Here is a 27,450-nt window from a genome sequence, read left to right as displayed (position 1 = left end):
CTTCCCTGGATAAATAAATTTAAATAAAATATTTAAATTTGGGTGGCCTCAAATGCTTGTCTCAACATAGTGTAACTTGACACTAACATTCAGGATATAACTCAAATTCAAAAGTACTCGGGTCACGTTGTTTATAAAAGTGATGCATTTGACATGGTAAGGCAAACTGCAATGACACGGTTTTGTCTCTTTTGGTGCAATCATGTGAACCATTTCCACTTAATTTGGAATTCTTAATCACCAGACACTCCTGTGGTCCATGACGTCATCACCATCAGACAGGTGCCAGCGTGTTTCTTTTCCCCAATTAACCTTGTTTTAAAATGTGAGTATGTACACACAAACTTTGTGTATTTGCACTACTGTTAGTGAGTGTTGTTAACTTAGCCCTTTTATTGCAGAATTTAGCAACTTTTTCCCTGTTCTATTGGCAGATTATTTTGCTTAAATTATGTGTTATAGTCCTCATTTTGTAAACATTTCAGTTTGTTTGCAATGCTGGTTGTGCACTCAACATTTCAAACGAGTTCTCAACACGGTCATTTGCGTGCAAATATCTTTAAATGAATGAGTCATCTCCCATTGTTGCATTTTGTCACACCAAAAACATGAGATTCGGTGTTCAGGGCGGGGTAAGTTGTTGCCTTCCTTTGCAAAGAACACTCAACCATACTGGCATGTCCAACTGTCATGCTCTTATTACAAATCAGAACTTCCTATAAAAAAAAACGCAGTCACCATCCATGGTTCAATCAACCAAGACATGCCACAAATTCATTATTGGGCTCCCCTGTTGTTTACTATAGGCAGACTCATATATTTGTAAGCATCTTGAATTGATTGAATTAATTTAAGATAAATTATATATATATATATTTTTTATTTTTTATTTTATTTTTTTATTTTTATTTTTTTCATGGCAAATGGTGACATTTCGGGGTGGTACTTGTAATGGTTTTAAGAACCACTGGATTAAAAGAAAAACAGCACCATCTGCTGGATGTGGAATTAAGGGCAGGTCATGGGACACAAGAAGGACAAATACGCACGCAATACATCTCGTGTCCAAATATTCATAATTCCATGTATTGTGTATGAACAGTATAAGATACGTCAGATAACGTTTTAAAACTGCTCATATTCGTTTGTGTTTTGCGTAGTGTTGCCGTGGAAGTAGAAGCTCCACCCCCGCTGCCCACCGACAGCCAATCACGCCGTGCCATGTTGGGACGCTGCGACCAATCGGAAGACGAGGAAATGACTGACGAACCTCCCGAGCAGCTGAGCAGAGTGCGGGTCGGACAGTGACGCAGCTTTCAGACTGGGAATGATACAAACACTCACACAGAGCTAGAGTATCCCCCCCCTATCCCCCAAATACTCCGCCTCCCTGCTCGCTCATTTGCATAATGACTTCCGCCCCAGCTAGACGTGCGCGTTCTCCCCAAGCGCGCGCGCGTCCGCCGGCGAACTAGCGGCGATGGCATGCGGATCCACACGCCGCACCGGACATCTCCAAACTGACCCACGGAGCAAATAGGAAACCGTGGGGGGCAGCAACCATGTGGTTCCTTAAGAACCGGTGGAGAAAGTGCTGTTTTTCTTTGTAGCCTATTTTTTTTTTTTTAAACAGGCAAAGGTAAAGAAGAGGCGGATCTGGACCGACGTGTACTGTACGTGGAAGTAGGGCACTACTTGGCAACAACTCGCGGAACCTGGCGTGAGGATTTCACACTCGATTCCACGGATCAGACGTTTTTTGTTTTTTTTTGTTTTTTTCAGGGGCCCGGTTCGAACGTTTGGGATTCCTGCACATAAGCCGCCCCCAGCACGATCAGATGCGTGATTTAGTTGACAGCCGATATCATGGGGGAGCCTGCAGCGCCTCTCAAAGTACCTGTGGAGGGTATTAGTTTCACGCGTGGGACGATTTCAGAACATCAATGAGCGCTCCAGAACTGTCGTTTGCGTGTGAATACCTCCCAAAAGACTGATCTGGCCCATGATCCCAACGCCGTAGCCCACAGCCGGATCTTCTCCCACCCACACGTCCACGATGTGCACCATCCCCGCGGTGCTGATCGTGTTGCTGCGTGGACTCGTCATCTCTGCGGTTCTGGGCTCCAACTCGGCGGATACTGGAGATGGAGCCACCCCAGGTAAGCACGGGTCATGTTGAATACAAGGCAACCCCACACCTCACACCAGGGAATACCATTCAGGCTTGAAAGGGCACCCCTTCCCCCCCAAATACTGTACTTTATATACCCTAAAAGCGACATTAAACCACGGCACATCAAGGCCTACTTGTGTGGCCCAATCAAGTTTTTTGAGTCGAATAAGCCTTCTCGTGTCAATCAGAATAGAACTTTCTGATTCGGGAGTCGGGTTAAACATGATAAATATGTAATAACAGACATGTTGGCACGCCGTCAGGCGGTTATGATCTCAAGCTGGCAAACGGCCGCACGAGAACGCTGCCAAGAAATAACACTTTGACCGACGTGTGACACACGTGAAGGAATCTGGGGACATGGCGACGTATCGTACCCGTTTAGTACGACTTGTGCGGCAGACAACATGGCAAATTAACATTTTATTGACCACATCTGTAAAAGCGCCAGAAATTTTCAAAAGGGGAAGGAGAAACAGTGTAAATATTGGCAGTAAAAGGTGCGACTTCCCGTCAGCTGTGCCTGACATTTAAAATGCGAATGTGCAAGTGTTGTTTGTTTTTGTGTTTTTGTTTTTTCATAAAGGTTCGCACTGCAAGCTCCATTTTGTATAGCTATCATTGACAAATTGTGGAAGACACCTGAAAACCGGAGGAGCCGGATCCTCGATAAGGCCAGGGGAACCCTTCCCAGTATTTGTAAAATGTTGAGTGTTAGGATTCTGTGTGTTTTATTTTATTTTTGGGTGATTGCTGCAAACTAAAATGCTTATTTTTTTAAGTTTTTCAAGTTGAAAAATGTGTATTTGCTAGCAGTATGCTAACACACAATGTAAAACACTATATCAGGGATAACAAAACTAGATTCACTGTAATTCTAAACCTTTTAAATAACTTGTATTTAACAACAATGCTGACACACCATAGGGCAAAGCTCATTTGCATATATTCTTTATCCTCTGCAAAAACGACTGATATGATCGCATGCATTGCGCGGTTGATTGGCTAAATTCACATGAATTATTGCAAATTCCTGGAGGGGCTTTAGGATTGTTTCAACAGTCAATCGTGCACTTGTCCTTTTCCCAGTGTGAGACGGGCAAAGTTCTGATCTCTGTCCAGTGGACCCACGGACAATGCCGCGTCAGTACCCACTTCGGCACGCTCATTGCGTCAGCTCGCCTTGTGCGGCCTTTAGAGGAGAAAGCCAGTCCTTGTGTGACCCCACTGGACGTCAAACCTGTTTTCAAAATGGATTAAGGAAGATTAAAAAGTTGGCATACTTTTGTATTCCGGTGACGCTTAGGAAAGAAAGACCTGTTTCTCGGCCGATGAGTTCTGCTCTCCAACCACTGTGCCCCAGAGGCAAGTGTGTTCAGGGGCAAGATGAACGTGGTGTACTCCAGTTTTAATAGTCTTGTGTGTTTAGCTGATTTGAACAAACAAAGCCCTTCCCACTGGCTGCAAGCAACATCCACTTCTTAACTAATGAGCCTGCAGGGTGATGGTCCTTCTGATAGCACTGCTCATTTATGGAACCACTGCTTCATCCATTCTGGTTAGCACTGCATTTTCAGGTTGTCACAATATTGAAATTTCAAACTAGATATTAATATCCGGGAAAATACGCGATAATCCACACCGCGGGGGATGTATAAAAATGACAAATACGGTACTTTAAGAAGGCTTAAAAAATATTAAGGTAAATAATCAATTAAATAAATATACAATTGCAGTGGAAGCTAGCTTTAAGGCTGAGGAAAAAAAGTCGACAATGGGTGGGATCCTCGATTTAAAAATATTCGACAAAAAACGTTTGCCTCAAAACTCGTCTGGAACAATGTTTACTATTACGGACCTTTTTTTGCTGACGCACGCAGTGGACAGGAAGTTATTGAGCTCATTGTAGCGAACACAGGCAGCTCCACTTGTTTACTCATGGACTATTGTTGAAGCATCGTCTGTCAGTGACTTTTAAGGTACAATTACATTTGTAATATAGATCATGTGTTAACTCGATGTTTTATTTCAATTGATGTTTGTTTACCTACCATATATGGTAATCACGTTCACGCTAATCGTAATTGCTAACCGTTTTAGCATAGGCTAATTTTGTTGGCGTTTAATAGGTGTTGGCGGCACAGTTGTATTTATTAGGAATGTTATGACATCCAAACGTCACAGTACGATATCATGATAGGAACTTCACGATACGATAATTATTACGGTATTGGGGGGGGTTAGTGAAATTAAAAATGCTCACAATACTGTATAAAAACTCACACTATTATTTAAAAAAAACAACAACAAAAAACAATTGGGGAGCAAAATATTGTGTTTCTTGGCAATTAATGTGGGTCTTAATTGTACAGGGCCAAAAGATGCCCAATTAAATTATTCAAACTTCACTAATAAACTAACAACCTGAGGGTGCTCAAACTGTAGAAATGGAAAAAATATATAGTTTTAACTGATGTGCTGGTATTAATATCGTTGCTTGTCGGCAATATTGTGGCAATTTTCATATTGCAATTTTCATATTGCGGTGATCATGACATCCCTAGTAGTTATACCCACTCAACTCATGCAGATATAATGATGTATATGTGAACCAAACGGTGGTTATTGTTTGTTTACCTTAAATGTTAATCACGCTAATGCTAATCGCGATTGCTAACCGTTTAGCATAGGCTCATTTGTCTTGTTGGTGTTTAATCTGAACAGAAGATAATAAATGGTGAATACTCCACTCAATTAAACTCATGTTCCAACCTTAGTGGATAAACAATATAAATTATTAGCAATTATTAGATGGAATAATAAATATTGATTTTTAAAAAGATTCTATGGTGACAGACCTACTGTTTTGTTTTGTTTTTTTGTTTTTTTTTCACGGTTAGTTGCAGGTCAACTCCCTGCTTCAGTCTGCATCTTTTAAGAGAAGAAAACACATTAGCAAGCTAAAAGTTGCTAGCTGCGGGTCCAACAAAACAAAACAAAACAAAACAAAACATTCACTTACCCTAAAGCTAACCACGCCTCCCGCAGATTAATTCTTACCACCGCACTGTTTTACACTTTGCACACGGTACTGTTGCGGTATTTCAGTTTACGGCGTTCGTTTGCAAAATACTTCCCAATTAGGCCTACACCTGTTTCATGTTCAACCAAGACTGACTTGACTGGGTTAGCCCTACTGCTGCCGCTCAGTTCAGAAAACAAGTAAGCCGTGATTTGTTGTTAATGTGAGCCCTGAGCAGCTGTGATGTCATTTTCAGTTGACAGCAAGTGGCAAAATGGCCGCCCACGGAGATGGTAGAAACGGGTAGATTTTGCTGCCTCAGTAATATTCCATAAACACTAGTGGGGATGCATATTGTAAAGATTTTTTTATTTTTTATTTTATTTTTTTTAAGTACAGCATGAGTACTTGCACCATCATGCACAACACACGGCTGATTGTCTCGACATGAGCCCAGTATCAACTATTCATCATATATAAGTGTCACGCTGCTGTTCATAGGTTTTCTAAAGGCTCGCTACGAAGGTCAGTGTTGTGTCATGGTACTGACGCTGTCGACTTGCCGATTGGGCGTCCCTGAAGTTGGACAGCTGCTGCCCCCGTCTCAGTCCATGGGCTTTAGGGTTGTTTTTCATCCAACTTAATGAGGCCCGAGAGCAGGCCCCTCCGAGAGTATTTATAAAGTTGCCGTTGAAGTTTTCCCTGCTTATTTTCCACCAGGCGGCTGACTAATGCTGATTTCCCATGCGGTAATTTTGTTGTTCTCAGGTTTCAGGTAGTAAATAGTCAGTCACGGTGAGCGGTAAATGCCGTACCACATTGGACTCTGTGGTGTCTCGACACAGTAGCTAGCGGACAACCCTGTTGTCAGCTACACATAAAAGGTGTTTATCCCCTAGTTGGCAGTGTGCTACACTTGGCTGCCTGAGCCCTTGGCGACGGAAGTGACCTACACCATTGGGCTGAAACCGGTGACTATATTTCAGTACAAGAAAGTTTGGCTCCAGTTTGTTCTTTTAGGGACTGGACAAAATATAAATGATGGACGGCTCTCGCAATACCATATTATGGAGAAGCTCACCAGTGTATTTTCCATTGGTTTTATGAAATCTGACATTGCACTAGCACCTGTTCATTGGGTCTCTGAATCAGCTCTTCGTGCTCTTGTGTGGCATTTCTAAAGCTTGTCACCCTAACATAGGAAGAATCTGAAGCTGCGCCCTTCACAGACACCTGAGACAGTCCTCGTGGCCGATCTCTTTTAGCGTGTAACTTCCGGTCCGGCGTGCACTGTCAGTTACAGTGTCGTCAAAGATATGTGAGGCTTCAGTAAGGGACTTTCCCGCTGTGCGAAGTGCTAGCCTGTGCAAGGCGAGGTGTGGATTTCTTCGGCATGCCATTTGCTGCCGTTAACGGTCTGACCCGTGTTTCTAACAAGCGGGTCAACAAGCCGAGACCCCAGTTTGTCACACAGGACTGACAGATGACCTGGTCTTGGAAGCCTGTGTTTGAAGATTAAACACTAGCTAGGATCATGACACGCTAGCTACTGTACGTTTGAGTACCCTGTCAATATTTGTTAAGGAGACTCCTAAATCTACAGCCTAACTCTGAGCAGCGTTCTCGATCTAACTTGGGACCAGTTGATGCATTATGGGGACTCGCAACTCGGACCGCAAAGTTGTAAATTTCTTTCATTCAACGACTTGAGGGACTGAAGTTGATATTTTTTGAGACTCAAAACTGAAGACTTGACTCGGACCCTTCTTTTGGAACACGTGACATGAACATTACGGGTCTCTATGATGTGACTTGCTGTCATTGTCTCTCTGTGGCTCAGGTGCCACCTCATAAATTGTCACGCTCTCTCTCCCTACTTGTCTGTGCGCCCGAGCAACGTCCAATATTAATGACATACAATAGGCAAATACGACGACAACACACAAACAATTACCAGCACGGCAAACTCAGAGCAACATCCTACTGCAGTGTTGCCTTTTGTTGTAGCTTTTGCTTTTAAAGACTATCTAGCAAGTCGGACTCATGGTCAGGGACTTGAGACTTGACTTTGATTTAGCCTTAGAGACTTGACCATCTCTGGACCTGGTATACTGTACTGGAATGATTGCACTCTTTTTCTTCAATAAGTGAGCCAATGGACTGGAAAAGCTTTACTTCTTGGCGTCAGTGATTGAAAAAGTTTCCCAGAGCACCTCATTTCCAGAAAGACATATCATCCTGACTTGACCTATCTGCTGTCTGTTTGATGACTTCATCACTGGTGTCCATAGTTCCCCGTCTTTCCCAAGCTGTCAAGTTAGAAAAGCGTCATAACAAAGAAATAGACAGTTGTGTATTCCTAGCGACCTCGTGCCTCGGCTCACTGCGGCATTCCAGCAATGCGATCCAACTGGATCTGTACATCATCGTGACAAATCTAATGATGAATGATGCCTCTCCCTTTACTTATGACCTTCTTTGTATTGCAGATCTCCATGTCCTAAAATATTTCAGAGGTCTTTTTTAATTCTTCAGCTAGGTGTGACCAAATTTGTCCTTTTTGTTCAAGACCGGATCAGAACAATTAAAGATGGCTAAAATATCACAAGCAGCTCTAGAGAGAACCTTGGATAACCTCGACATGGGACATGTGCACATTCAATTCTTTACAGTAACCGGAGCCACCGTCATCTGTAGCCAGTCTTGCCTACCCCCTTCTGTCACGCTTATAGGCAAAAGAGCGTGTCAAGACTAAGTGAGCTAATTAGAGAAGTCTTTAACCTCGACTTGCCTTCCCAATCATTTCGCAGGTTTCCCCGGGCCGACGCAGATATGGTAAGTCTCGTGTTTGGGGGCTGTTATTCAAACGTTCCACAGAATCCTGGCCGCAAAGAGTGTCTCCTTTTCTGGAAGTTTTTGGCTCAGACCTGAGGCTTGAGTTAAACCCCCTGCCTTTTCATTTTTTCCTTTTAAAAGCCCAAGGTAGGATTAGTGATTATTTAACAGGGGTTTTAGGCACACAAGGGGAATGATGGTCATAGACAGGCATTTCAATTGATCAACAGGAAAGGGAACGGGGGAATTATCTTTAAAGAACACTCATTTCTTTTCTCATCTGATTCATCTGTCAATTGCAATTCACGTCTAATCGGATACACATCAAATGTTGAATCTAGCACGGGGATGAGCCTTTCGCAACTGGCCAACGCAACCTCTGTTTCTTTCGTATGGCAAAATGCTCGCCGATAGTCATCTACATTTTACATCTACCTGTGCTCTATTACTGTAGCATTAGCAGAGCTGAAAGTGTCCGGCAAAGGAAGATTGAGAGAATGTCAAACTTCCCTGATAATTCACTGCAACACTTAAAAAAAACAAACAAAAAAACCTGACCACTAACAGAAACAACCTTGTTATTGACGTGCATCTTACGAGGAGGCTGACAGCACAACACTTTTGTTTCCGGATTCCTTTGAAGCGCTTTTGTGACAGTTTGCTAAGTGAATTACTGCTTGCTGCATGTGCGCTAAACATCTGCTCGTTTGCAAGCAAGGGAGACCTCTGCCATTGTTGAGCTCTTGCATCCTGACAAACGGGAGCCCGCCAAGTTAAAAATAACTCAGTGCTTTCCAATTTTGTAGTCTTTTGGGACCGGCTGTTTTGATTTTTTTGTGCATGATGATGTCGCCAACCCCCTCATGCTGCGCCCAACACCCACCGCATCCTCTCCCGGAATGCTAGGGGTCACTCGCAGTGACTTCCTGTCACATAGTTCTTCATAACCATCCCTCAGCACACAAAAGACAGAGGACACCTGGGAAGGGAAGGCTCAAGCTGTCAGTGTTGTGAATTTCACAGACTAAACACTGTCACTGTAAATGACAGTTTTTAAAAATATCTTGGGATTGTCTTTATTCTTAAGCTTCAGAAGATGCCTTAGAAAGAGTTTGGTGAACATGCAGAACAGAATTAGGCCAACAATAAAAGAAACAGTGGTAAAATTGACAAAACAGAATATGAAAAAAAGACTCTCCAAGACATCCTTGGTTTTTTTTCCACAATTTAAAGCTAGAGAAAAAGTCTTGTGACATTCTTCAGATATAAAAAAACAAAACAAAAAACACCACACTTTTGTCTCATACACATGAGCCACTGCTCACTTCGCCTTCCTGTTTTTCTGACCTTTGTTATCATGCCCTTCCAAATACCCTAAACTCAACTTTGACAACTTCACTACCAGTTCAATGTCTGCCGTGCGTAACGCTGTTAGCAAATGTGTGCTGAGTCTGCAGCTCTGCTTGCCTTTTAGCTTTAGACATAATTGTGCTTCTGTGTAGCCGGTGGCCTTCACTTGGAAATGGCAGATCATAGGCGGGAAACTCAGTGTTGGGGCAGTATTATGTAAATTACGTTTGCATAACAACATTCAGAACAGATTTTCTCACACTTGATGGATGGTCAGGCACTCCAGATGCACAGTTATCTGTAAACAAGCCAAAAGTCAATTTTTCACATGTCCCCCTTAAACTTTTAACACAACTTGAAAATTAGCAGATATACCTTTCTGATACCATTAAAATTCAATTGACTTCAAGTCCTGACAATCTAACTAGGACTAGGATAATTCCAACCTTAGGTCAAAATGGCGGTCTTAGTCAGGGAAAGCATGCTCTCGGGTCATTGAAAAGCATTGGAATTTGGATTGGTGTAATTTGATTTGTGAGGATTATTTTGATTTCAAAATGTGATATGTCGTTTGACGGCTACAACCATCTGCCTTGGAAGGCAAGATATGAACAGAAATTGGAAGTATTTGGTCTAACGTTAGATGAATGTCCTTTCAAACAGCCAAGAGGCTGCCAAGGTGTACAGTACATTATTAAAACTGAATAAATCAAAACTGAATATGTAAACAATTTAGTTCTTATGTCGTCTGAATATTGTACCTTATGATAACAACAAATGAACTGTTACATCGGAAATATTTAAATGTGCAACGTGCGACCTAAAACACGTCAACAGATTAGCATATAGCACATTCACTAGCACGTAGCTGTGGTCGTTTGATCTCGGGTTGTGATAGCCTGGCCAGCCAAAAATGGGACATTTGCATTAATAATTTCAGTGATTATAGAATGATGTTTTGCCTTATTTTGTTTAGTAAACCCTTATTTTTGCCCTCCTGTTGCTAAAAAAACAAACAAAACAGCTAAATGTCACTCCGAAGAGAACAGAGGGCGGCTTTACTCCATTTTTAAAGCTAATTATACAAGTTGGTTAACAAATAAAATATTTTTATCACGCTCAAAAATGATTCTTGCCACAAAGAAAGTGCTCACTACAAAGCACTGTCTTGTTGGCCTCCATTTCGGACTGTCCCATTCCATGCTTTTCCTGCTTTTACATATTTTCTCCGACGTTCAGGGTCCATGGGAAAAACATGGAATGATAATTTAGTTTCCATCATGTTATGGTTGGAACATCCAACCGCACAACCACTTTTAGGCCTGATTTTCTGAGCGCTTTGTATGCTAGTCACAGGCAAAAGCAATACAATGCGCCGTTTGCTTTCCGCGAGTAAGGGCCGTTACGGAAATATCAGAAATGCCCGGATGCTCGGAATTATACATAGGCTGTTGATAGTGTGTAAACAACAAACACTTGAAGTTTGAGAGCCTGTCTGGCCAGCAAAAGCAGATACAGCATTACATATTATGTAACTGTAATATTCAATGAAGGCTGCTGAATATCATGTGACGAGGCCTCATTGTGTAACATCTCCTGTTGCTCTCAGGCAAACTATTTGTCATTATGGAAGCCGCCGTTTAGGTATCAGCCGTTTTAGCCCGACCACCGACATTCTATTGATGCCACCCTCGTCCAAACTTAGCCGGGGCACGTGTCCAGTCAAACATCTCTTCTTGCTTCTTAAGTGGATTGCAGAGCTCGACTCGGACGCGTAAACAGACACGACATGCCCAAAATGCCACAGTCTAATCGGTGTATGGTAAAGCCAGAAGACATTAGCATAGCACTGAAGAGGGAACAGACACCAAGTATAAAGTGTTAAGCATTGGATATAAAGTAGTAGGGAAGCGACCCCTCTACCACTGAGCCATGCCATGTGTGTTCATAAGCAAACCATTCTGAATTTTTCCTGACTGTGACGTAACCAAGTGTCTAATTTACATAATACCACCCCCATATTGAGTTTCTCTGCCCACCATCTCTAATTAATAGCACAAATCACTTGGGCGAGGTGAGGGCAGCTACTTGTCCAAACCGCTTTAAAAAAAAATTATTTCTAGAATTGGTGATCTTTAGGGTGTTATAACGGTTTTATTTACTGAATGTAAAGTGCATTAAAAATGTATTATTGTTATCATTATTATTATTATTATTATTATTATATATTTTTTATTATTATTATTAATAATATTATAAGACTGAAATTGCAATTCCCCCCTTCCACGTCAATATTGTGATTGCGATTTAATACACAATTATTTTATTAAGGTCCTATTCCCTTAATTATTATTTATTTATTTATTTTTTGCACAAGCAATAAATTAATCTATTTTGTGATGTCTGTGTGATTACTGCTAAATTGTGAAAATAATCCATACTTTGGCTCCTCTTAAATGAGTATTGAAAGTGAAACCAGCCTGTATGACTGTATGGCAAAATAATCGATTTAAACATTTGAATGAAGTCCGTTGGTGCTCGCGCGCTTTTCAACAACACGCTCGTCTTTGTGAAGTGTGTTTCCCACACCGCCACAGATGGACTGACTTTAAACATGGCCGCACGTTCGGACAGTAGTTTTGCGATTGTTTGGCTTTGTTACACTTGAGCGCTCATCTGCAAGGTATGCGTTTTCACTGTTGAAATTGATAAGAGAAATATATTCCAGGTGAAATTATGAAATTTCACTGAGCCTTTTGTAACATTTTGGTCTGGTGTTCTAATGTAATGCTGGATGTGTTAAACAATGACATGTGTCTCCCCATCTAGACCCCTGCCTTCTGGTCATCCCCCCGTGTGTGAGCGATGCGGACCGCTTCAGCCTGGTGGCCTTGCGCCACATCCATAAAGAGCTGGACGACGACAACGACGGCGGCATCGAGGTGAACGAGAGTGTGGAGGTGAGTTTTGCAAATACACATTTCGGATTTGCTGAGTACTCTGCTTCAGTCGCCTGCTGATTTTAGGAGACAGGTGGGCTAAGCCGGACGCCAAAAGCACATGTCGTCTCAAACTCTCTGCTTTGTATTGTTCCTTTCTTTGGACACTCGCTGACCCCATGTGGCACACTGATTTCTAAGTAATTGACATTCTTCTCAGCGCCGCTTTTGCATCGCACGTTTGTGCCGGTCCTTGTTCTATCGCCTGACAAGACTTCACTCGTGACTGGAGTGACATAGAGCTGAAATGCCAAATGGGGCCAAGATCTGACGCGAATGGCAAAAATTTGCAAACAGTGGATCCACCCCCAAAAAGTTTAAACTCCAAATCAGTGGTGTCCAAACTACGGCCCGGGGGCCGTCCATTTTTCAGTGGTCCGCGGCATATGCTAAAATTAATTATAAAAATTATATTAATTAATTATTAAAAATAAATTAAAAACAAAAAATGTTTGGAGATGGTCAAATTAAGAGGAGAGGGTGTCGAAAAACACAGGTGCCATTAAAGGTTATTTTACTTAACTAAAACTAATGAAATAACTAAAACTAAAATAAAAAATAAAAAAACAATTTTGTTAACGAAATAAAATAAAAACGAAAATGCTTTTTAAAAAACGGAAACTAACTGAAACTACATTTTATGTTTACAAAACTAACTAAGACTAACTATAATAACAGCAAAAATATCCTTCATTTTAGTCTTTGGTAATTAATTTAATGCATGAGACTTTGGTGATGATTTTAAATGTGATTTTTAGTAGAGTTATTTAGATATAAACTGGAATAATGATGTTTGAACGTATGGTGTTTTTTAAATATTGCGCACAAATAATACACATATAAAAAAAAATATAATAATAAAATAAAACTAATACTGAAACTAACAAACTAAATTATAGCTAAGCATTTATTAAAGAACTAAAACTAATAAAAACTAACAGAACTACCCTAGAAACTAATTAAAATTATTACTATTAAAAACAAAACCCAAAACAAAATAAAAATTAACTAAAATAAAGAAATCAAAAACTATAATAATCATACTGCCATATTACAAATAAATTGTTTATATACTGTAGCATTTTTCTATATATGCAAAAGCACAAATAAATTATTTGTACAATTTTTAGGACTAAACACAATTTCTCTTCATAACATTATGTGGCCCTTGTGTCCTTCTGATTTTCTGTATGTGGCCCTCAAATGAAAAAGTTTGGACACCCCTGCTCTAAATATACCCCAAACTACAAGTGAAAAACATTTTAATACCGTTTAACGGTATAAATGTAATAATGTAAGATTACAACTTTACCAGGGTGGACTGGCCAACAGGAATTCTTGGCCATTTTCTTTCTTGAATCCAAATTAAACCCCAATGTGCATGTTGGTGACAGCTAGTTTTTCAGAAGTACTGATGACTCACCATTGTTTAAACACACCCTCCAAGTGGCAGGCCCAATTTGTGAACGGAAAGGGCTGGAGTGACACGTGTTACCCGACCTGACAAGCCAACTGCCGTGACGTCAAAAGGTGAACGTTTCCGGATGCGACGACTGTCGCGGTGCAATTATGGGGAAGGACTTTCTTCTTAACCCCACCCCCTCCATCTGCCATTCCCACTGCCACTGAATGATACCTTATACCCGTCCAGCAAAGATTCCACTGGAGCTTACCGCCTTTGGTTCTCTCCCACCGCCCACCTATTGTACAGCCCAAAAGTTGAGAGGCTGACAAAGGTGATGTGATGGTCATTAGTGTAATGGAACATCCACCAGCTGGACATCTGCTTTCCCGTGACCTGCATTTGAGGCATTGTCATTGATCCTTATTACTGCCTGACTCTTGGTGCTCAGTGACACAACAGGAATTCATCATTTCGCAACATTTCATGGAATAATGTATGATATTTGATGGGTTTATTCGTAGACTTGCAAAGAAAACTCCCCAAAGACCCATTTCGCCACCCTGAAGCTTTGATCAAACTGTTCCCGCCTGTCTCATCAGCCTGAAGCAACACCAACCAAAACCGCTTGATGATTATTTATAGTCTCGGGAACGGTGCCATTTATTTTGTGTAACATGGCTATTAGTTCCTTCAGTAGGTCTACTTTAGCTCCTTGTTCTTCTTTGCTATGCGCCGTTTGTTTGCCTTGCACGATCCTGGCACAGTGAGGTCGCCTGAAGCCGAGTTAAATATGCATTTTGTACCGCACCTGAGGGAGGAAAAGTCCCCAATTGGTAAACTGTCTTTTTCAAATTCTTTTTAAATCAGTAACAATTGGACATGAAACTTTATGGAAGTTTAGAATCACAAAAGACAATAAAGGGAGACAAGAACAGACCCATTTTCACTTGGAGTTGCAATAATAAAGCATTAACAATAATTAATTATAAAACATATGTTAATTTGGTTTCTGATGAAACCGTTTCATCCAATTAAGGGCGAAAAGGTATTCTGGCATTTCTTTTGTTGTGGCTAAAACTTCCTTACGGGACTGTCTGAAAGTGGAAGTGGAACTCTTGCAGGCTTTCAAAGTCCCTAAAAGGAAAAAAGATGAGAAATGAAAGTCGGTGTTTGTTTAACAGAGCGAGAAAGAGCAGCCGGACCCCTCTGAAAAACTCTCTCTCAAAAATGCAATAGTTAGGGAAAAGTGTGATCTCGAAACAAACCCTAAAAAAATAGTCACTAATAAATATTATTGATCATTTCTCTGTAGTTTATAAGAGAAGACATGAAGCAGCATCAGACCAACAAGCACAGCAACCTGCACCGTGAGGACCAGCACATCACCGTGGAGGAGCTTTGGAAGGGCTGGAAGACCTCTGAAGGCAAATACATTACAAACTAGGGATGAAACGATAATGGCGATATTAAACCTGCCACAATATAACGTTGTCGTCATGTCATAATATTAAAAGCAGCACATCTGTAAAAAAAAAAAAAGTCAGGTTGATTTCCATTTGCACAGTTCTAGCACCCTCAGATGGCTATTTTTTTTAGTGCAGTTTAATTTTCACAAGGCCTGTTTTCGCCCTTCTGTTTTTAATATCCACGCTAATGGTCAGATGAAATAATATGCTTGTGAACCGAGTCAATATGTGGAGGAACTCAATGTGTGCTTGTATTAGCGAGTAAGTGCCTCAATATTAAGTGTTATTAGAGATTGTAGGTGTTTTATGTATTTCTGTAATGTACAAAAGTAAAATTTTGTTTTTTGTTTTGTTTGTTTTTTTTTACAATATTGTGTCCTTTTTTGTATCGCCTACCATGATAATATTGTATTGTGATGTTTGGATATTGTTACATCCCTATTAGAAACGACTGTAAAAGACACTAAAACATAGATTAGCATTGTACTTTTCGCAATATTATTTGCTTTATTTTCTCGGTGAGATAATTGTATGGTGTTTTGTTTATGTCAGTCCACAACTGGACGGTGGAAGACACGGTGCAGTGGTTGAAGGAGTCGGTGGAGCTGCCCCAGTATGAAAAGAACTTCCGGGACTTTCGCGTGACTGGCAACACATTGCCACGGTTAGTAGACGCTTTTGTTTTGCCGCAAATTGGCTTACTTTTGCTGCTCACAAATGTATTCATTCGTTTTACTAGACAGCGCTGCCCTCTGATGTTTGCAAAAGGCAGCACAGCTTGGAGTGGGGGGAATATCTTGCAGATCTCGTCAGATCACGTTACAGCCTGAATACGCTCGTCTTAAAATAGGGCAGAGTTTTGAATTGAGAACTGTGAAAGACGAGCCAAGACGTAGGACATAACTGTCTAATGGTCTCAAAGACACTCACGGACTGTACACGCTTTGTGTTGCAGAATCGCCGCAAATGAGCCATCGTTCCTCTCCATGCAACTCAAGGTTTCAGACCAGCGACACAAACAAAAACTTAACCTCAAGGCACTCGACGCCGTCCTTTTCGGCCCCCCGCTACGTAAGTGTGCGCCTTGCATTGCGTTGACTTAGCCTCACGTGGCTTGCAAATACTTCAAATTGCACCCTCAGGTCCGCAACACAACTGGATGAAAGACTTCGTCCTGATGATCTCCATTGTGATTGGCGTGGGCGGCTGCTGGTTTGCCTACGTGCAGAACAAGTCCAGCAAGGTGCACATCTCCCAGATGATGAAGGATCTGGAGAGCCTGCAAAACGCCGAGCAAAGCCTCCTCGACCTGCAGAGTCGGTTAGCAATACAAGCGCAAAAAATAAAAATAAAAAATGAAAAAAAAGTGGATGGAAACTATAGCAAATATCCAAACAGGTTTGCTTCCTTTCAGTTTGGAAAAGGCTCAGGAAGAAAACCGGACGGTCATTGTGGAGAAGCAGAATCTGGAGCAGAAGATGAGGGATGAGATCACCGGAGCCAAGAAGGAGGCGCACAGACTTCGGGACCTGCGAGAAGGCGCCGAATGCGAGCTCAGCCGGCTCAAATACGCCGAAGAGGAGCTTGTACAGGTAAATGCGTCAAACAGGAAGACAATTCCGCGCCCTTCTAAACCCGGAACCCCTCCCGTCTAGGTCCGAAAGGCCCTTAAGCGAGCCGAGAAGGAGATGCAATCTGAGCGCTCGCTGCCGGAAGCTCTGCAGAAGTGGCTGCAGCTCACACATGAGGTGGAGGTTCAGTACTACAACATCAAAAAGCAGAGTGCCGAGTTACAACTCTGCGTCGCCAAGGATGAGGTAACCATGATCGAGCAAACGCTAGATGTTTTTCTTTTTTTTTTTGCAATGATTTCCAAACCTTTCTCTTTTGGATTACAGGCAGAGAAAATAAAAAAGAAGAGAGGTTCTGTGTTTGGAACGCTTCACGTCGCACACAGTTCGTCACTGGATGAGGTGGACCACAAGATACTTGAGGCCAAGTAAGTGCTCAAACCAAGCCTGTGGGGGCCTAGTTAGTTTAAAGGCATTTTATTTTCCCTTTAGGAAATCCTTGTCCGAGGTGACGGCGTGTCTGAGGGAGCGCCTGCACCGCTGGCAGCAGATCGAGAGGCTGTGCGGCTTCCCCGTCGTCAACAACTCCGGGCTGCCGAGTCTGACGGCCAGCCTGTACACCGACCACAGCTGGGTGGTGATGCCCCGCGTCTCCGTCCCGCCGTACCCGATCGCCGGCGGCGTGGACGACCTGGACGAAGACACGCCTCCCATCGTTCCACAATTCACAGGTGAGAGATTTACAGGGACGTGGAGTTCATATATGCTGTGTTTATGTCAGATAGCAAACATATCTTACCGGACATATCTTCCAAAAATGTGCTTTCTTCAAGCTGTTTATTGCCTTTACTGGAACGAAATATAAATAAAGAGAGAATTAAATATTGTGTATTTAACTAAAAAACATTACTTTGTCTCCCATAAGTATGGTAACTTCATACTAACACATAATGTGAAACACAAGACAGGCTAGCAAACCTAGCATCGATACAATTAACCTTGTATTAATTGGTATTTGAACACAAACTGGGTAGCAAGTGACACATAAAGGCTTAGACTCTGTATGCTCTATAAAACAAATCAAAAGGAATTACTCATTTATTCAGCTAAACCACATAAACTCATTTTACAAAAGTCTGGGAACTTAATGCTAACACATTAGCCTAAGGGAAACGCAATGAACGGGCTAACAAACCTAAGATTGATATTGCTGTATTGCTGTAATTATTAATATTGAAGCAGCTGATATTTGAACACAAACAGCATATAATTACGAACGGGTAAATATCCCGTATGTGTTGTAAAATAAATAAATAAATATCACTGCATCTTAGTAAAGCAAAGAGAATTACGCCTTGTGTATTTACTCAAGCCACATTACTTACAAAAGTCACAATATATTAGCTTTATGCTTTTAAAACACATTAAATGGGACAACGGACCTAGCATTAATATCACATTAATTATTAATCTTGAAACAAATGATATTTCAACATAAGCTACAAGCTTCCAGAAGTCTGGTAGCGTAATGCTAACACTTAATGGCTAACAAACCTAGCACATAGCATATAGCACACAATCCTTTGTGAATGCTGTCAAATCATTTTTAACCTCTCATGTGTTTTTTTTTTTTTCCCCCAAGCTACGTTGATGCGGGCTCCTCTGACGCGCAACAGCAGCGCGTGCCGCTCCCGCCGGAGCCTCATGAGCTCGCCGCCGTCGTCCATGGTGTCCCCAGATCCGGACCTGCTGTCCATGGCCAGCTCGTCCCTCTCCTATCCCCTCGAGGCGGACGACGAATATGTCATGTTCAGCTCGGATAGGAGGGGGTATGTAGCGACGGCCGGAATGCCAAGGAATTCTTTTAACGTGTGGAATCCCAGGTGTTTTATTCAGACGTTTTCCTTGGTGCTTTGGGGCTAAAGTGGTAATGTTGATCCGTGCATGAAGGCATTTAGTTTGATGCAAGGGCAAAACTATTCTGATTTCAATTTTAGGGTAGACGTGTGATCCCAGGAAACACTTTTTTTTTTTTTTTTTTTTGCCTCACTAGAACAAAAAAGTGCAATTGCATATCCACTACAGTAGATGGCAGTGGTGGTGTCATTGTTTGAGTGTACACAGGCAGGTTTTACAACTTTACAACTTAGCAACTTTTCCGAACCCTAACCCTCTAGTGACTATTTTTTGGTTTGTAATTGACATACGATGGAACTGATTTACTTCCAACACAACACAAATAATTAAGCAACACATTAACACCAGTATGAAAACACTGATTTATTTTTATTTATTTTTTTTATGTAGTTTCTAACATTTTTGTGTCCGCCTCCATGTCTCCCAGGGACGCCGCCCAAGAGAACAGCCCCGACACGGACACTCTGAACTCCTCGATGGGCCGCAAGCCGCCACTTTTTGTGAACCTGGAAACCCCGTACCGCAAGATTTCCCGTGAGGAAATGCTGCTGTTCAACCAAAGCCCCGAGTTCCCCATGTCGACAAGCGTCACCAGCAATAGCAGGGACTCCACCCCGCCCCCTTTGCCCCCTACGCCCGCCACCACCCCCTCGGGCCCGCCGTCCACCTCGCCGTCGCCGGACCTCACTCGCGTGACGCCGGACCCCCGGGCCGTCACGCCGCCGTCGGGGAAGGGAGCGTACAACGGCGTCCTGGAGAAGTCGTACAGCTTTGGCATGTTGCCCGCCGGCATGCTGCCCTCCGTGGGCCGCTATCCGTCCCTCACCTCCCTGGACTCGGAGGGCCGGAGTGTGGGAAGGGAGCACAAGCTCCAGAGCACCTCCTCCCAGGACTCGAGTGACAACGGAGAGAAAATCAAGCGCTCATCCTCCAAAATCAAAAACCTATTTAAGAAGAAAAAGTGAAACTTGAAGAGTGCAGTCGGGTGCGTGAGACAAAACAAGGACGTCACTGTAAGCTAATGCTACAACAGATGTTAAACCACGGAATGTAGCTCAGTCTGGTCGCCTTATTTTTTTTCACCAATGCCTTCGCAAGGCCAAACATCGCACCACAAGTCAAGCCAGTCATTTATTTCCAAGCACATGACGACGACTTTTGTGACAACGGCACACTCCTTGTCAAGAAAATCGTAACATCTCCGCAGACGTTTTAACCCACCCCCGCCCGCCGCTCAATTTATGGATAGGGCTTCTCCTGAGCACTTGATTTATTGTTACATAAGCAGGGGTTTGAACAAAATGGCCCTGCTAAAATGAAAAGATTTGTTGCACTACTTCCTGATATTTTGGGAATACAGTAGAGTTGATATTTATAAAGCTGTTGGAAAAAAAGGTCACGCGATGCCACTTTAATGTTGACTCTCGTCTTTACATTGTTTCTTCATCATGTTTTTGATTTATTTCAGTGGGGGGTCCCTGAACTTGTTGTTCCTGTTTACCTTGCACTACTTGATTCCCTTCCCTGTGTACTGATTTCTTGTTTCTTCCAGATTTCCATCAAGCAAATTGTTGATTTTGAGGACACACAAGTGTGTCCATGCTGTGATGAAAGTGCGTCTGTATCAGACACATTCATTTGCTTCAAAAAAAAAAAAAAAGAAAGAAAGAAAGGGGGGCTACCACAACGCAATATGGAGCTCCTTGTGTGATGATGTCAATTAGCTACTGCCTCACACTGTGGCTTCGATGTATCTTCTCACCACTGATGGGTCATATGGTGGCGGGGAGGTTGATGCTGTTATGAGGTGATGGATGGTGAGGATGGTGAATCAATGCAATTATTATTATTATCATTATTATTATTGTTATGGACTAAATAGCACACACTGAAGGAATAAAACGTCAGAACTTTAAGGTGCGGAGAAATGTTAATAACACACTAGTGTTTTTCCAGAACGTTTTAAGTGTGAATATTTGTATACTGTAGAAGAATTAATAAAAATGAAAAAATGGCGTGGGCATTTGTCCAAATCCTCCAACAGTAAATATTCTCTGCTGATTCTGATTCAAAACAATGATCATGTCATTTGTCGAACAAAATTCTCACACAATCTCTAAATAACGCTGTTTCGACAAACTGTCCCGAAAGTGCGATGTATTTACATCCTCCAGTCACAAGGTGGCACTGTAGTTGCAAATACACGACAAAATACAGCATGTCTGCCGTTCCCAGTGCTTTGCCTCCTCGTCCTTTTCTGTAAGTGACATCTTTTGAGGCAGACCTATTTTCCTTTGTAGACAGTTAAACGGTGGTATCATAGAAGGGAGACGGCAGGGAAAGTAGTCGCCCACCAACAAGGCAATGGGTGTTTTCCCGTGACCGGCAACTCTTGCTAGCGTTAGTTTGCTGTGATAGGATGTGATTGGTCAATCCCCGACACGTCACAAGGGTGGCGCTAGTGTACAGAGCGCCGTTCAGTTTTACAAGCAGAAGGTTTTGATTGGCGTTTGGTCAGTCCGACTCCGGCAGGTCACGTTTGAGACAGGTATGCGAATTGCACAAGGGTATTCATCAAGAGCACTTGCACAGGTGTGGCAATTTGCGACCGTGAGGTAAGTGAGCACACCAACAAATGTTTGTGCTGTGTTCCCGTTTCTCATGACGATATTTCGTTCGTTACAGGATTTTCACACTTGAGGTCTTAGGTCAGCCATCCGGGTCATTTGGAGACAGGTGTGCATGACGGGATACAGGCCCGGCAAGATGGCGCCGACAAGGTAAGTGAGCACCTGCGCAAATGTTTGGCGTTTGTTCCCGTTTCTGAGGCTGTTTCTCACAATTACCCTTTTGCATCTTTCAGGACTTCAAGTGAAAACTCCGAATCAACTGTGACGTTTACCTTCATCTGTCAAATACAGGTAGGCTGCTGGCTGCACGAATTGTTAAGCTAACCAGCTGCACAGAGACACGACAACATTTGAGGTTTGAGCACATCACGGCACAATTCACTTCATTTTATTTTATTTAGCGGTTAATTTAGTTTCTGTTCTCAAATGTCGTTGCTTTGTTTTTAATGCTGGCCAGCATTTTATTTCTTTTTAATGTGTTGTAAATGACACACTTGAAAGCTTTGTACTGAACTGTAAGGTCTTTGTTTTTTGTTTAACTGTGTATTGGTTCTATTGAATATTGTCTTTCTGGTGATGTGTAACTTCTGTTTTTCTGTATTTTTATCATTTGTCATTTACTTGTCTGGGCTTATGAAGTTTGCTGTCATGGTCAAGTTTTTTTTTTTTTTTTTTTCTTCGTCTCCACTTCAAATCTGAGGTATTGCATTTGTAACAATTCATGTAAAGTGTTATTTAATGTGTAACTTATTTTCCTTCAATGTTTTTTTTACCCAAAAAAAACTTGTGAATGTTGTCTAATGTACTGGTTTTATGTGTATTTCTTCGGGGACTTTATGTGCATTTCTTTGGCTCTCTGGGTCATTTATTTTGCTTCAGCATGGATTGTATGAAGGTGACATGTACAAACACAAATGAAACGAAGTTAAGTGCACACAATTAATGGCATGTTTTATTTTGCAGGTTTGAAGGGGAGCCAAATGGGATGAGGCAAAGGAACAACTCCTGTGCTGCAAAACTGTGCTGTTTGGGCTTTATTTTATTCATTTTCGAACATTTTGGTTTTCGGTGTTGAGAATTAGAGACAGGTGTGCCCATTGGGATTTGGAGTGGTGTCAACAGGTGCACTACATGGCTCAAGATGGTGACCAGCTCGACCTCATTTTTTTTATGCTAAAAGCCAGCACACATAGTTTGATTTCAATGTTTGTCATTGTTTTTCACAGCAATAGTGTTCAATGAAAGGTTTGTGGTATATAGGTCTCTTACACCGCTCCCTTTTTTTTTTTTTTTTTTTTTTCCATTATTATTTTAGAGTGCCTTAGGTTTGCTGTCTGTGTACAAAAAAAAAATCTGGTATCCTGATTCTAAACTTGCCAGGCTGGAGGCCATCACATCCAACCGCAACAGTGGTGTGATTGTTTTGACAGGCCGCATGAAAGAAAATCATGGACCAAGGTCACTAAACACATGGCAAGTGAAATACTTTTGAAGATGTTCTTTTACTGATTTTTTTTTTTTTTTTTTTAAAACGTTTTATTTGCTGTAATGTTAATTGAACCTGTAATTTTTATTTTTTTGTAGTGCATGTTACAAGATATCTTGGGACTTGAATGGGTGAAAGGTGCAAAAATCCACCAGATGAGGGTAAGAAAACCAACAGACACAGGAAAGAAGTCCAGTTTTGTTTGTTCTCAAATTGCAGTGTGAAGAAGCCGCTTGGGATGGGAGACACCAAGTAGAACCAGAGCTGGGTAGAGCCTCGAACTGCACAAGTGTTGTGCATGTTTTGGAGGGTGGAAGAGGAGCTGGATGAACGAAAGGCAAACGCTTCGCAATTTCATAAGCAAGTGGCACACAAGTACAATTTTTATTGTCTCAGATTGATGGGATGGGGACGAGGGACGATTCCACTCATCAAATAAACTCGACAGGCAAGTGTGAAATGAGTGCTTATAAGCTACGATTGGTTCTTCTCCAACCCCGATGAAGCCTCAATGGTAAACGTGTGCATGTTCACAAATGTGTGCTGCATATTTTGGTTTCGTTTTCGAACATTTTGGTTTTAGGTGTTGAGAATTGGCAACGTGTGCCCATTGGGCAGGTGCACTACATGGTTTGCAGCAAGATGGTGACCAGCTCGACCTTATTTTTTTATGCTAGAAGCCAACGCACTGGTTTGAATTGAATGTTTGTCATTGGTTTTCAGTTTTTTTTTTTTTGTTTTTTTTTGCCACCAAGGGAACAGCAACAGCGTTCAATGAAAGGTTTGTGGTGTGTCTCTTCATCCCTCCCATTTTTTCCTTTTCATTTTAGAGGGTCTTAGGTTTTCTGTCTGTGTAAAAAAAAAAAAAATCAAATCTCTGGCGTTGATTCTCAACCTTTATTATTATTATTAAAGCCAAATACCCCTAATCAGTGCAAAGCATTTTGGATACTCAATATCTGTTCTGTGCCATCAGTGTCTGGTGTTAAATTTGGAACTCCATTTATAGTCATATCTCTAAAACGGCCAAAAAAAAATTATGATTTAACTTCTACTACTACCACTACTACTTTGTTTTACATCTTTCTGTCCCTTTTCATTTCTCTTTAAGGAATGAATAATGTATTGAAATTGAATATAATTAACTTAATTGGAAATAGTTTTGTTCACAAGTGTCCTCCTTTTGGGATCAGAGTACATATCAGATAAAAACAAAAAAAAACTAAGAATTAAGTGCCAAAATTTACTGTCAGTACTAAATATTGTATAGTTGCACTGAACTGAGTGTTTTTACGTTTTAGGGAGACATTGGGCATGTGCTTCAACGAGGATCTTAATTTTTGGTGGGATGGATGCAACTGCTGTGATCAAGCTCTTATTTTGCATTGATGCTATTTTTTTAAATCTCAGGTACGTTTGTTTTATTTTTTTCTGTTAATTTTATTCACGAATTTACTCCAGTTAAATGGTCATACCTATTTTTGTGGTCAACTGGGACTTTGTACATGTTGGTGTGTCTTAAAGTTTGCTGTTGTGTTGCAGAGGCAGTGATGGATCAAACGCACGAGGGTAATATGTACAAACACATTTTTGCTTTCCCCATCAATTTAGAAACCAAGTGGCACAATAGATGACTTGCCATGACATGTTGGTGTATAAACTGTCTGGGGGTGCATCTGAATTGTGACCAGGAGGGGGCAGAATATGGAGTTTTGTGGCTTGCAGTTTTCTTGGAAAGGTCTGGTTGCAATCAGGGCAGGTATTATGGAAAAAGTGTTGGGAAAGCTGAGGTTTGGTACATGCATGCCGGTGCGGTCAAGTGTTTGCAAGATCTTGCTGGAGATGGTCTGTTGTGGTTTTGGCTTGTCTGGATCCAGAGCCGCGTTGTTGTTGTTGGTTTGATGGCAAGTTTTTGGGAATGTAAGGGGACAATTTGCTGATTTGTTTTTGGCAAATGGCAGAGCAGTCGTACTCACCACCTTACTGAGTTGTACGTAACCTACAAGGGGGTTGGTCGATCCATCGCTGGTCACGTCTCAAGGTTTCTTCAGATGGAGTTTTAGGCCGGAGGAGGCTGTGGACTCAAGAAGCCCTTTGAGATTGTTTTTGTTTAATGGGCTCGATAAATGCACTTGACTTGTTCTTGCAGGAAGGAGCCGGAGTCCAAGTCAAGCCACAGCACTGACTAAAGCACAAATGTGTACAACATGAACAGAATGCAGGAAAGTAGTTTTTGTTTGTTTGCGTGAGGACTCCATCATATTGAGCAACAAGAATAAAACTTTTTTTTTTTTCCCTTCCTGTTTTAGGCTGAAGAACAAGAAATGTACACACTCCCCCAAGATGAACGGCCTCATTCTCTTGTGTGCAATGATTGCACGTCAACATGGATGACGCATTCACAGGAGTCCGTCACCCCCAACAGTGTTCCCAAACAAAGGTGTGGATGCTGCAAACTCATGCAAGATGTTTCACTTGAAATAAATGGACTTTTACTTGATATTATTCTTTTTTTTTAACTATCCTTGTTGCAAATTTTTTAAAGAATCAGTTGTAAGGCATTGACTGCCCCTAAATGTTGCCATTTTGCCTAAAAAAAAAATTGACAGCGCTATTCAAATTTTTAATCAAATTGTTACATGTGGCCAGTTTTTCTTTCAATTATTATTTTTTTTTTTTTTAATGATCCTCGTATACTGAACACATGCTTACCAATTTGTTTCATAATTCATTGAAAGGAAAAATGGAGTAAAGGTCAAATCAGGTGTTTTCAAATCCAAGTATTGTTTAATTTTTGAAAACTATTTTGCAGTCCATTGGAGTATGCCCCTCTCCCCAACACGGTGAAATTCTCACTCTGTCCTTATAAAGTGGACATCAAATACGCAACATTGTCAGAGTATCTGTTGACTACAATTTTGGCCTGACTTCCCTCTTAAGTATTTTCACTTGTGAGAAGTCAGGAAAAAGTTGCAAGTTGGATGTGTGGAGAGGTACCAGGAGCCACCGGGTGATGGTAATGATGATGCACATTAAAGTGAGCAGCACACAATTGTCAAGCATTTGTTTTGCAGGCATTGGCTATGAACCAGATGGGCCCAAAGTCCATGCAGGGGGAACCTGTCAAATTGACGCTCCAATCAATTAAGTGCAACAGAACTACCGTACTCTGCTTTAGTTTCAGGTGCGTTCCTGTGGGTGTTGTGCACCGAGTGACGTGGGCAAGATCTGAGGTGGGTCACGTGCCCGGCAGCGGCGGTGGGGATGTTTCTGCGTTGTTTGACAGGGTCCGCCGAAGGAGTCTCCCTGCAGCGCGACAATTCAACAAATGGAGTCTCGTGTTGTTTGACTTGAAATTGTATGTCACAAACGTTGTTCAATGTTTTCTCCTCGGCATGTGACTTCAAAAGAGCCTCCGTTTTTGGGTTTCGTGATCAGGGGTGGGAGTGAAAATTGGCACAACAAATGTCCAAGAACCTTAAAAAAAAAAAAAAAAATTACACGCCAAAATGTTGCACATCAACAATTATAGGCCCGCTACAGTTTGTATCTTATCCGTGATGCAGGGTTGTCGGGTGTGCACACGCGAGTGTTTTGTTGTCAGGGTCCATTCAAGGTTGCAAAAACGTTAACACAAACTATTAAGCTCGCAAACTATAACTAGCGAGCGGCGAGCTTTTTTCCTTTGAATTGATGTGCATTGCAGGCTTTGCAATGATTTTTGATAAACATGAATAAAAGCCATTCCCCTTTCAGGTTGAAAGGTACACAAAGTGCCCGGAGTGCAAGATGAATGGCTTCATTGCGCTTGAGGCGAGTGTGCAATTAATGCACAGCCACATGGACAACACATTGACATGATTGTTTTCTTCTTCCCGCAGCATTCCCAAACAAAGGTGCTTGTGGATGTTGTGCGCCTTGAAGAGCAGAGCCACCAACATTACAGGGAGAGTATGTCTTTTGTTTTGCTTGCTGTGTTTGTCTCCACTCTCTCACCAACTCACTGGGTGTGCACCAACTCACACTGACTGCATTCTTGTCCTTTTTGTCCTGAGCTGTGCGTCCAATCAAAACCCATCTATGAAATGTTCTTTTCAATAGGTTTTGGATTCCAGGTGAAACAGAAGCTTGCTTAACTTTTACATGTTCCAAATTTGCATCCAACTACTTTCTATAAAGACATTTGTACTGTAAATAAAAGCATACATCCTGATGATATTGTTGTGAATAAAGTGAGGCTTTTTGTTGTGGTCAGAGTTGTTTTTCCCCTTCCCCTCGTGTACTCATGTCAGGGATTGTGACGGTAATCTGCTGATGGCTCTTCTGCGGCCGCCCGCTGTCAGTGTGCGCTTCAGGTACGTACCCGTGACTGCGTTCAAGTGACCCGCAACACCTCAAGCTGAGATTTGCGCTCTCCATTTCAATCTTGCCATGACCTGAAATCGTTCAACGTTGTAGGCCAGGAGACCAATTATAACCAAAATAAAAAAAACGCCTTACTATAAATGGTCGTTTTTTTAATAAAATAAAAAGCGCCTTACTATACATGGTCGTTTTTTTAATAAAATAAAAAACGGCTTACGATACATGGTCATT

The 27,450-nt window shown here is 41.7% G+C and overlaps 2 protein-coding genes across 7 annotated transcripts; both read left to right on the top strand.

The window, feature by feature from the left end:
- Positions 1–185: 185 nt before the first annotated feature.
- LOC144003000 (stromal interaction molecule 2-like) lies at positions 186–20,654 on the top strand. Of its 4 annotated transcripts, none has more exons than XM_077498711.1 (13): positions 186–325; positions 1,161–2,159; positions 12,210–12,340; positions 15,097–15,208; positions 15,803–15,914; positions 16,206–16,321; positions 16,393–16,570; positions 16,665–16,842; positions 16,906–17,067; positions 17,149–17,249; positions 17,314–17,552; positions 18,464–18,650; positions 19,166–20,654. In XM_077498711.1, exons 2-13 carry the CDS (start codon positions 2,057–2,059, stop codon positions 19,701–19,703), a joined length of 2,157 nt encoding a protein of 718 aa, XP_077354837.1. In that variant the 5' UTR covers positions 186–325; positions 1,161–2,056; the 3' UTR covers positions 19,704–20,654. The 4 variants fall into 4 exon arrangements, with proteins under 4 accessions (XP_077354837.1, XP_077354836.1, XP_077354835.1 ...); XM_077498710.1 differs by having other exon boundaries at positions 18,464–18,704; XM_077498709.1 differs by having other exon boundaries at positions 16,906–17,249.
- A 150-nt stretch (positions 20,655–20,804) lies between these two features.
- LOC144003001 (uncharacterized) lies at positions 20,805–27,070 on the top strand. Of its 3 annotated transcripts, XM_077498714.1 has the most exons (9): positions 20,805–21,353; positions 21,424–21,518; positions 21,602–22,841; positions 22,953–24,264; positions 25,004–25,077; positions 25,165–25,294; positions 26,033–26,087; positions 26,611–26,667; positions 26,736–27,070. In XM_077498714.1, the coding sequence occupies exons 5-9, from the start codon at positions 25,062–25,064 to the stop codon at positions 26,880–26,882; spliced, it is 405 nt and encodes a 134-aa protein (XP_077354840.1). In that variant the 5' UTR covers positions 20,805–21,353; positions 21,424–21,518; positions 21,602–22,841; positions 22,953–24,264; positions 25,004–25,061; the 3' UTR covers positions 26,883–27,070. The 3 variants fall into 3 exon arrangements, with proteins under 3 accessions (XP_077354840.1, XP_077354839.1, XP_077354838.1); XM_077498713.1 differs by having other exon boundaries at positions 22,953–25,077; XM_077498712.1 differs by having other exon boundaries at positions 22,953–25,077; positions 25,929–26,087.
- The last annotated feature ends 380 nt before the right edge of the window (positions 27,071–27,450 follow it).

The sequence above is a fragment of the Festucalex cinctus genome, chromosome 16 (genome assembly GCF_051991245.1).
Source record: "Festucalex cinctus isolate MCC-2025b chromosome 16, RoL_Fcin_1.0, whole genome shotgun sequence".
In the NCBI taxonomy this organism is placed as follows: Eukaryota; Metazoa; Chordata; class Actinopteri; order Syngnathiformes; family Syngnathidae; genus Festucalex; species Festucalex cinctus.
This window is presented reverse-complemented; position numbering and strand designations above follow the sequence as displayed.